The sequence below is a fragment of the Octopus bimaculoides genome, chromosome 3 (assembly GCF_001194135.2).
Source record: "Octopus bimaculoides isolate UCB-OBI-ISO-001 chromosome 3, ASM119413v2, whole genome shotgun sequence".
NCBI classification, from domain to species: domain Eukaryota; kingdom Metazoa; phylum Mollusca; class Cephalopoda; order Octopoda; family Octopodidae; genus Octopus; species Octopus bimaculoides.
The window spans coordinates 147,323,892-147,335,895 of record NC_068983.1 but is presented as its reverse complement, the minus strand read 5'-3'; the positions used below and the strand labels follow the sequence as shown (position 1 = coordinate 147,335,895).

Here is a 12,004-nt window from a genome sequence, read left to right as displayed (position 1 = left end):
GAATGCCCCTTGTCCATCAGGAATTATTTCTAAAGTGCATAAAATATGTGACATATTAGGATACAGCCTAATTTTGGGGTGTGGAATTTCAGAAAATTCACCAGAGTCCACTTCAATTTGTCTTAATTTTCAAGAAAATAGATATTTTTTTAATGAAATTCTGTACAAATTTGGACTTGTTCAGAAACATCTGCGAGTGGAGAACGGTTCTCAAAAATAACCCCCAATTGTTTTCCCCAAAAATTCCTATAGCCTTGGAATCTACATAGTCCGAAGTATATTTGTAGAGAATTTCATTAAAAAATATCCATTTTCTTGAAAGTAAAACAAATTGAAGTGGACTCCAGTGAATGTTTTGAAATTCCCTACCCGACTGTCTCCTAAAATACTTTTCCCCCAAAATTTTGTATATTCGGAAACTACATAATATAATAATTCGGAAACTACATAATATAACACATATTCGTAGGAAATAAAGGGTTGGGTTCGAAATTCCACCAGAACACATGATGAAGGCTGGAGGGTACATCAGCCGAAATGTTGTGATAACAACAAACACGATGAGGACACCTTTCTCCATTGTGAATAATGTACAGCAACAGGGGTTATAAGCGGTGATGGGCTGTCAAACACAGACACACACAGATACATGCATACAGATAAAGGCTAAATTTGGAGTTAGGAAGTACCAACAAGTTGGAATTTCTCCATTTTGATGGAGATGTTTCAGATTTCTTTTCATGGTGCCCTTGCAAATTATCTGGAGTATCTGTTTTACAAAAAAACTTATCGTCTCTTTTCTGGAGCAATTGTAGTCAATTTTGTGGGCACTATGCATTTAAAATCCAGGCATAACTACAGAATTCTGTCCCACCGACTTTGGATGATCATAACTTTCAGAAAAATGGATATTTTGTAATGAAATTTTCTACGAGTATGTGTTATATCATGTAGATTCCGAATATACAAACTTTTGTGGGGAGGGAGGATACACATGAACGAAGTCCCAAGAAGTTTTTATTCTTTCTGAATGAAGAACACAAACATATTATGGAATATCATGTTTGTTTCTATCAGGACCGTTTACCTTTAAAGCGAAAAAGCAAAACCGGCTTAGAGAGGGGGAATTGAAAATTTTGAAAACATGGTTTTTGGTATATTCAGAATCTCTGTCAATGTAAGCATATGAATCCGCTGAAAAAATTTAAAAGAAAAAAAATGGTTGATTTTTTTTCATACTGGTGTACTGATGTCTTTTCAGTAAAAAGAAAACAAAAAGGTAAACAAATAGAAAAACTTTTTTTAAATTGGAAAATACATCATTTTTCTTTTCAACAACTTGGATACTCAGCTAGTATATAATATATTTGTTCTGACTCTTGAGTTCAAATCCTTCCAAGGCCAGCTAAGCCTTTTTTTACATTCAGAGTCAATAGAATAAAGAATCAGTTAATATAATCAACTAAGCAACATCCCTCCAAATTTCAGGCCTTGTGCCTAATTAGAATTATTATTGAGGTGTCAAGCTGGCAGAATCATTAGAATGTTGGGCAAAATGCTTAGCAGCATTTCCTCTAACCCATTATGTTCTGGGTTCAAATTCCACCAAAGCCAACTTTGCTTTACATCCATTGAGCACTGCAATTGCTGTAATTGGCTTACACACACTTCACAAATTACTGACCTTGTGCCAAAATTAGAAAGTTTATTTTTTTTTTGGTAGTTTCAATTGCATCTCTCAGTTCCTGAAGTGTATGCAACATTATGTTCTTATTTTTGTGAGGATTGGTTAGCGGGTAAACTCCTCCTGTTGGTATACTACATCAGTTTGTTTTATTATGTGGTTTAGTTTCTTTTTATATTGTTAATTCTTTCGTAGATGGGATGTATAATGTGGGTTGCATTATTCTGTTAAACCTTAATCTTGTATATGTTGCACAAGCTGTGTTGTTTATGATTATTAGTTACTTGTTGTATAAGTATGTGAAGATTGTTCTGTTTGGGTTATTCGACTAATTAGCTAATCTATGGAATTGATAGTGATTTGCACAGGATATGGGCTCTTTCTAGCAGAACTATTTGTTGTGTAGTGCTGTGAGCCTACCTAGTATGGTTTCTATGTTTCTTTTCATATCTTTTTTAATTATGCCTAATGCACCAGTTACTATTGGCATTATTTTCATCCTCATGCTCCACTTCTTGAATATCTCAATTTCAAGGTCCTTGTATTTTGTTTTTCAGGTAATATTTTCATCAGAAGGGATTACAATGTCTATCTGTGTACATATGTTTATTTTCCACTCTTTTATTATCATATCTGGACAGTTTGCATTGATCTCTTTGTCAGTTTTGAATGGCATATTCCAGATTATTTTGGCCAGGTCATTGTTATATACCATGTTTGGTACATGCTTATATCACTTCTTATTTCACATTGCAGTGTTAGCATATTACTGAGTGTATTCAGAGTTGGTAAAGACTGGCCAGTCAAAGATGACTGTCTCATTGTGCTGGTTGCATATTCTGCATTTGGTGTTAAGATCTGTTCTTATGGTTTTATTTTTATAGTTGTTTTTGGCCAGGCATTGATTTTGTGCAGCTAGTATCAGTCGCTCTGTTTCTGTTTTTCGGTCGGAGCTTTTGAGCCATTATTGAATTTCACTTTGGCTTCCTTCTCTATCAAACCTTGCAGGCTATTGGTCATGGGGTAGTTTTTGATATTGTCCCCAAGGCCCTAACAATAATTGATGATGATAATAATCATCATCATCATCATTAATTCTGTGAACTGGCAAAATCATTACAAAATGTCTTGCAGTATTTCTTTCAGTTCTGGTTCTGGGTTCAGATCCTGCTGAGGTCAATGTTGCCTTTCATGCTTTCAGAGTCAATAAAATATAGTACCAATCAAGTACTGAAATTAATGAAATCTTAAAATTCTGGCCTTGTGCCTTAATTAGAAACAAACAATTATCATCACCGTAGACTGGTAGGCTTTGGGTGGCAAACAAATGACATCTGATTGATTCAATACAATTTCACACCTTTGAAATTCTTAGTTATAGCTGCTTGCATGACTAACTGTCTCCCTGTACATATATCCCTTACACACACACACATTTATCTATTCATATCTATTACAGGCGCCCCATTCTTTCTTCTAGCAAATAAGTAGCTTCCATTAGTGTCATTTCCCGATTATGATATTTGATTAATGTAAGATTACATCATTTCAATACTTTTCCTCCTCCATCTTTAACTCCCTCATAGCCGTAACACTAACCATTGGCTTTCTATCTTAATAACTAACATTATACTCTTCTATACAACTGACAACAAATTACTTTTCTCCAGGTCATTCATTATTGACCTCTAACACTCTACACCTGTCCCTTTTACGACTATCTGTCCCTTGCTTTCTCTCTCTCTCTCTCTGTTATCTTCAGCTCTTAATGTCTCTTTCATTGCTTCTATACTGTCTCCCCTATTTCCTTTTTCCATGCATACCCTAATCATTCTGCTTCCTTTCATGTCCTGCAATCTCTTTTACACACTATTAACTACATTGCTCCAGACAAATGGAAACAATATAGAGCAATGAAGATTACAAGATTCAAGACAACCTCACTAGTACTGATGCCCTGATATAATGTACACTGTACACTCTGTAAAGTAGTTGGTGAATGAATAGAAACAATGTAGGATTCAGAGGAATCTTTAGTCCTGTCTTGCAGAAGAGATGACAATGTGTCTGATACTGTGATAAAGCACATTTGAGGCCTCCTATAAAGTGGTTGGTGTTAGATGGGTATGCGGCTATAGAAGCTATACCAAAATATAAACATATGAATGAAATGTGTTCTCCCAAATTATCCAAGACTATAACTCCAAATAAGATCTGGTTTGGACTATAACATTCCATTCAACCTATACCAGCATGAAACAGTCATGTTGATATACATAAGAGGTGTTCCTAAAGTCTTCAGCTAAACATTCTAATAAATCATACCTGTACGATATCTAAAATGATGGCAAACAAGTGGAGACAGTATAGGGTCATAAGGACCCTTTAGTCTTAACGATATGACAACCTCTCTGGTGCTGGTGCCATGATAAAATGTTCCCAGTACACTGTAAAATGGTCGTGATGAAGGGTATCCAGCCATAGAATTTATACTGAAAATCATAAGTGTGAGATGTAGTCCTTCAAGCCATCTAGAACACTGGCTCCAGTTTCAATGGCTCACTCAACCCATACCAGCTCATAAGGCAGAGGAAAATTATAATGATGGTTATGGTAGTGGTGGCGATGATTGTCAAACATCTCAGTAAAGATTATAACAAAGCAGTCAGTTTTGTGATGACTTGAATTTTCTTCAAAATTAATCACATTTTCATTTTTATTTATGTATTACACTACATTTTGATCCTCCCAGTCTTCTCCAATTACCTTCAAGTACTTTATTCTAATATATAGGTATATATTCCTTGACTGGCTTTCAACTCAACATTTATCAAGTGTTTTCTTGATCTTAATGAGTATGCTATAATTTCATGGGATGTTGAAATCTTAATCTTTCTGAATTCAGACCCAGTATAGGGAAATGTTCATATGTATAGGAATAAATTAGCTGAAGACTAAACCAGTTAAAACAGAGTATAGATTATGAAAGACGAGATCATAAATAATTGTTACTGCAACAGATCATTTCCAAAACGTTGTCATGTGATACTTATTCATGTTTGGATTTTAACATTTTTTTAAATTTATTTTTTTATGCAAAATATGAAACCTGTATATTCTCAAACTTGAAAAGATTTACATATTTTTTCTGTAATTAATGTATCCACATTATTATTTTGCCTCATTAACAATAGTAAGATATATAAATTGTTGATAGCTTCCAACTATTAAAGAATTAGCTATCAAATCTCGTGAGGGAATTCCTGGATGTTATAATAAGTAAATATTAATGGTTATTGTGACACATTTTCAATTTGAGTTATTGTAATTCTTCTTTTATCTTATTTTAGGAAAATATTTAAACATTTGTTGTGGTTTCAATACCTAGAGATGCAATGGTACGCTACAAGTTTCTTTTGAAAGGGAGAGAGAAAATATAGAAAGTCCTCATTTTGAACTCAGCTCTAAATGTAACTGCAGAAGAAGATCCAGTTTTGTATTTAAATATATAGCAAGAAATGAAATGAAGACCGTTATGCAATACCTATTTAATCTCATCAAAGTGTCAGCAGCAAAAACCAGTTTATTACACATTAAATGGCATCTAACCATTGGATGCTTGATTCGGTTTGTGTTAATTGGTTATGGTATATGGCAAGACTTAAATTTCGATGTCAAATATACAGATATTGATTACAGTGTGTTTACTGATGCCGCAAAGCATGTTGTGGAGGGATTGAGTCCTTATAAGAGACACACATACCGCTATACACCTTTGTTGGCATATTTTTTGACACCAAATATTTTAATTTCATTTCATTTTGGGAAATTTGTTTTTGTAGTATTTGACTTACTTACTGCTTTTACAATTTTCAAGATAGTTCAACTAAAACATCAATCAAGAAGACTGTCTACATTGTGTTCAATGTTTTGGTTGTATAATCCACTCTCTATAACTATATGTACCCGGGGTAATGCTGAATCTATCATAACTTTCCTAGTTCTTTTTAGCTTACTAACATGCCTTAAAAGACATTTATTTTTTGCAGCTGTGTTGTATGGAATTGCTATACACACCAAAATATATCCAATCATTTATGCTCCTTCTATTTACTTAAACCTTGCATCTGAATCATTTACAAAACCTAACAAGAAGCTACAAAAGATAAAAAGACTTATTTTACCCAACTCTGATCAGATTGTATTTGCTTTAGTTTCTATCTTAACTTTAGCTTCACTGACTAGTATCTTTTACTTTGCATATGAGTGGCCATTTATACAGGAAGCATATCTCTATCACATAAGCCGTAAAGATACTCGGCATAACTTTTCTCTGTTTTTCTACCTTCTCTATCTTACAGCAGATTTGAGTCAATCAACACTGATTGGCCTCATTACTTTTCTACCACAGATCATTCTAATTTCAGCCATAACACTTGTATACTTTGCTGACTTGCCCTTCTGCTGGTTCCTTTTAACTGTAATTTTTGTGATGTTTAACAAAGTATGCACATCCCAATATTTTCTCTGGTACCTCTGTCTCCTTCCCTTACTTCTGCCTTCTCTGCAACTGACTGTAGTTCATGGATTGATTTTAATTCTAGTTTGGTTTCTTGGACAAGGCATATGGCTTCTACCTGCTTATTTCTTGGAATTTGAAGGTAGCAACACTTTTATATATATTTGTCTTGCTAGTGTCATCTTTTTCTTTATTCAAATCTTTATTCTTTATATTCTTATCAACAAGTATGTATTCAGTAAAAAGAAATCTGTAAAAAATAAATAAATTTGTTACATCTTTACTTGGTGTTTTATTTTTGTTTTTACCGTTACTATTCTTAAATAATTACTTTCTTACTTTGACAAAAGCCGCAAACATGAATGAGTTATTCAATATTTTCTCAATATTCATAGTATGGTGGTTCCTATTGGGAAACATCTTCCTAACAGTAAATTTTGCTAAGTTTTCGAATAATTGAAACTGACAATGCTCTGTAACTTTGTAGCTTACTGTTTTAAAATGTGGCTGTTTGCTTCCAAGCTGTTGTTTATAGTTAAACTCATATTACATCATATAACTGTAGTCTGTTGATGTCAGCCAGAAATCAAAACAGGTCAAAATAGAATTGTGAATTGGGTTACCTGTGGTTTACTATTCAACTTAGTATTAATTCTTATATTTAAAATTTAAAAGTATTGGAAATAGCTATTGTAATTTCAGATTGTAACTGTAACCACCTAATTTCACTTACATTGCAAGTGGGAAGTCCAGATAGGCAAGATGATGGGATACTGAACAACCTGTGAGTCACTCTATGGATCATATCAAACATGGGTATTATATTGTGCCAATATCATAAACATTTAATCCCTCCTGTTGATATAGCTTAGAGAGGAATGTTCTCTGCCAAACTGATTTATTTGAGATACTCTACATGAAGTCTTCAGTTGTACCTTTTGGATATTCAAATAAGTAAAGGAACTTTTATAAGCTGTGTCCATAACCAAAACATTTTGCTCTCAATAACCAGTTTTCTTAACAGTAAGTAGGCACTGCAGAGGAAGAAGTACAGTGTCCATAACATTCTGTTAGACAACTGGTACTGGTGAGGTTAAGAGAGGAATAATGTACAATTCAATGGTAGCAGCTGCAGAAAATTACACAACTCAAATCCTGTTATCATCACAATTGGTCTGACTGTTTAAATGTTTGCAACCAAATGACCTCTGACAAAAGCACCCAAGACCCACATAATGATGTTAAACTAGGTGACATGTAAAGTCTACAAACCAAGAACAGGTACAGTGTATCTAACTGTTTTCCATAGATCCACACAAGATTTGGGGTAACTAAAAGTTATAGTGTAAAATATTTAATGTGCCATCCAAGAGTATCAAATATGGAACAACATGATCGCTAAGTTTCTAGTCATACAGAAATACCTGCACCAGTCAGATTTTTTTTTTTTTTTTTTTTGTCACCGAGATAACTGATACTGAGTGATATTTGTGATATATAAGTGTTTGTTATTGTAATCTCTGGTGTACAGATACATAATGTACCTGTACACCGTAGAGATTATAATGATGCCCAAGTACATTATGCCTCATAACTAATACTCTTTAACAATGTAGTATTTAAGGAAAAGAATCAAACGACCTGTTTTTTCTGTATTGGTTTTTCAAAGTCCTTCAGCAGTGGATGAGGTGAATTATGCAGACTTGACAATTTCAAAGATGCTTGCTGTCACATAAATGAAAGGGGATTTCTCTTGAAAAAAAAGCAGGGAAAAATCTATGAACTAAGTGAGGCTTTATGCCAGGCATTGGAAGGTCAAAGTATGACAGGGGAACAAGCACATGTGTCTTGCTATAAACGACTTACATGGTTACATCACTTTGTATAATGGTCAGTAGGAGTACCAGGAAGACGATAAAGATGGTAGTGATGAGGTGCCTCATCTTACCCATTCTCCATCCTTAACCATCTCTGACTCTGCCCATACACTCTTGCAACATCTACCTGGCTACAATTTCCACTTACTTCATACTTTGATGATCCTTACTTCATACCTTGATGATCCCCAACACCTCACACAACTATTTATGTCTCTCTCCAAATCCACCCTGGTTTTTCCTACCCTCTCTTCTATATTGTAAGTGGACATGTAGCTCTTCTACAGAAAGAAACCTATTCTGATTTGGCCCCTTCTCATACGTAAAACTACCTTCCTCTCTATTGCAATCTCACTAAGTTGAAGGAGATCTTAGTCTTATGAGCTACATGTCAATCTCACTAGTACTGATGTCAGGAAAAGAAAAGTACAATACACTCATTAAAGTGGTTGGCATTAGTAAGGGCATCCAGCAATACAAACCATGCCAAAGCAGACATTAAAGCACAACGCAGTCAAATTATCCAACCCATACCAGCATGGAACATGGACATCAAATGATGATGATATATATACATGCTTTTATTCTTTTACTTGTTTCTGTCATTTGACTGCAGCCATACTGGGGCACCGCCTTGAAATTTTAGTCAAATGTATCATCCTCAGTACTTATTTTATTAAAGCCTGGTGCTTACTCTATTAGCCTCTTTTGCTGAACTACTAAATTATGGGAAGGTAAACACACCAGAAAAACTGCTCTGTGAATGTAGAATGTTATCCATGGGACATCATGTAGTGTGTCCAAGTGCCTGGAGTTGTCTGTGCAAAAGTCCGAGGCGGTCTGTGATGTCAGCTGTCTGTTGACTGTCTGGACTCTGAGTTAAGTGCCAAACAGTTTTTGTAAGGTAACAGATGGCAAATGTTAGAAATTTGAGGATGCTGTAGCACACTACGGTGACTGGCCGATTGATGAATGAGTCCCATGAAACTGGTGGCTCACTCATGGTACCTAACTGAGTATCTAGCAATTAGGGTTCAAGTCCTCACCTTAGCGATTAGGATTCAAATTATTTTAAAAAACAAATGTTATGAAAATGAGGATGTTACTAACCTTTTTTGGGGGAAGAAGTTTTATTCTAGTGTGTGAGCACTGTCATTAATCCTTTTCAAACACCATATATATACATATATATATATAGAGAGAGAGAGAATTACATTATGGCGAAATAGTTAAGAGTCACTTCACAACTACAAGACCCCATTTTGATCACACTGCATAAATTCTTCATCAAACGTCATTTTTCCACACACACAAGGTAATCCATTCCCTGTGGATGAAATTAGGTGCATGGAAACTCTACAGAAGCTTGTAGATTGGATGGATCTTACTTGAAATTCAAACAGATGCGATCTTGTTATACACTGTGTCACACTGCTTGAGTATCTGTAGAATGCTCAGCCTTTGCTACGTTAGTCCAGAAACAGATAATTTGAGTGACTGAACAACAGAATCCTCATCGCTGAATGATGAGGAACAAATCATCTGTTCATATATGTCAGAGTGTTTGGGTGTTGGTCTCTGCATGAGTGTGTGTGTGTGTGTGTTTACATGTATGCATCCCTGGATTGATATATGTCTTAGTTCTGGTAATGTAAAATCTTGTAAAAGATTTTTATGCTATTTTGAAAGTATATATAAATATATATATATATATATATATATATAAGTTCAAAACAGAAAAACGACAAAGGAACAACAACAAAAAACAACAACGCGAGGACGTGATACAGATTGTGTTACTGGACGCTAGGGAAAGGAAAGAAAGAGAATTTGACGTTTCGAGCGGAGCTCTTCGTCGGAAACAGGAAAGTCCAAAGATGGGAAGACGGAGGAAGAAAAAAATTGCTAACGATATCCACGAGGTTACATGAGTGATGTATGAAACGTTTTGAGCCAAACCTATAAACGGGGCTGTTAGATAGCTGAAACAATTTTTTCTGGTAAGTAGTCTTTTCATAGTATTCTTGCTCATTTTCATGATTATGATATTTTTATTTTGTTTGTTGCAGATTTGTCGAGGGTACAGGGAAAATGGAGAAAACTGAGTATCGTGCTGTCATAAAGTACCTTCATTTGAAAGACATGACTCCATCAGAAATCCATGAAGATATGGTGAGAACCTTAACAGACAATGCTCCTTCATATGCAACAGTCAAACGCTGGGTAAATGAATTCAAGCGTGGCAGGGAGAGTGTGGAAGATGATCACAGACCAGGGAGACCTCTAACTGCAACCACCAAGGACAACCTTGACCTTGCTCTTGGCATGATAATGCAAGCGCCAAATATCATGTCGTCAGATAGCCAAGACAGTAGGCATCTCAGTTGAAAGAGCAGACAAGATTGTGACAAAAGAGCTTGGGTTCTCAAAGGTTTCTGCAAGGTGGGTCCCTCGCCATGGCAACAATTCGTGATTGTGGATACAAACTTGTTTCCCATCCGCCTTATTCGCCAGACTTAGCCCCCTCTGACTTTCATCTATTCCCCAAAATGATAAAAGCCCTGGCTGGTTGCCATTTTGCCAGTGACAATGACGTCATAGATGCTCTAGGAAGTTTCTCGGAGTCTCAAACAAATGAGTTCTATGCCGGGATAATGGCGCTTCAGCACCGCTGGAGAAAGTCTTCAGCCATCAAGGAGGACTATGTTGAAAAATAAATCTTCAGAAGTTTTGTACCATGTTTTGTTTTTTTGAGACTCAAAACTTTTCATACACCCCTCGTAACTTAATTTACGTGATAACATGCGCAGGGTGCAATAGGCAATATATCAGCCATACAAAAAACAGCCTATGGAAAAGGATGGCAGTACATAAATCCCAAATTAGGAATCCTCAATACGGGAAAATACCTGTCAGCGGCCACATAGACAGATGTGCATAATAATAAAGATCCAAAATTTACAACTTCCCCACTTTCCCAATTCAATAACAACGCAACCTTCACTCAATGACATAACAAAGAACTTCATTTCATTAGAAAATTAGGACCAAGTTTAAATACTCTGGGCCAGGAAACATTAAAACCATATATTGGCTATCCAAAAAGAAAAACAGAATTCTACAACTCCAACCACCACTACCACCACAATCACTACTACTACTACTACTGCTGCTATTACAGCCAACAGTCACTTCCACCACTACTACTACTACTACTACTACCAACAGTCTCTGCTACTGCTGCTATTACAGCCAAAGGTCACTTCTACTACTGCTATTACAGCCAATGAACTGCTGCTACAACCACTACCACCACAGTCACTACTACTACTACTACTACAACGACAAACGGTCTCTACTACTACTGCTATTACAGCTAACAATCACTTTCACTACTACAGCCAACGATTCTAGTCAACGCACAAGACAGCCATTATTTTCCCACACATAAAACGCTACCACATGGACTTTATGAACTTTTCTTTTATTACACTTAACTTTTTAAAATATATATTTTTGATAGGGTTCGTTTTTTCAAGTAGAACCGAAACATGTAAAATCTCTCAGAAAATTAAAATTTATCTTCTACAGTGGCGTTTTCAAACTTCTTTTTTATAAATATATATATATAAAATATATAGTTTTAGGGAAAATAACCAAGTTTCAAGAACTCATCGATGAAAATCCACTATCACATATAGAAAAATTAATAATTAAAAGCACAATAAATGAGTATAATATAAAGTAAAGTAAATATCATAAGATAAATATAATAAAAAGATTATATTATGTTATACTCATTTATTGTGCTTTTAATTATTAATTTTTCTATATGTGATAGTGGATTTTCATCGATGAGTTCTTGAAACTTGGTTATTTTCATAAAAACTATATATTTTATATATTTTATCTATAAAGCTCAAT

General features: G+C 35.0%; 2 protein-coding genes across 2 annotated transcripts in view; both read left to right on the top strand.

The window, feature by feature from the left end:
- The window catches only part of LOC106884089 (GPI mannosyltransferase 1), an 8,833-nt gene extending 2,347 nt beyond the window's left edge, over nucleotides 1-6,486 (top strand). The window contains exon 2 of the mRNA XM_014935309.2: nucleotides 5,035-6,486. Coding sequence (XP_014790795.1) covers nucleotides 5,208-6,470 — 1,263 coding nt within the window. The 5' untranslated portion in view covers nucleotides 5,035-5,207 and the 3' untranslated portion in view covers nucleotides 6,471-6,486. The remainder of the gene's footprint in view (nucleotides 1-5,034) is intronic.
- Nucleotides 1-12,004, top strand: part of LOC106875508 (serine protease 48) — a 466,125-nt gene that overhangs the window by 49,826 nt on the left and 404,295 nt on the right. The window lies entirely within an intron of this gene.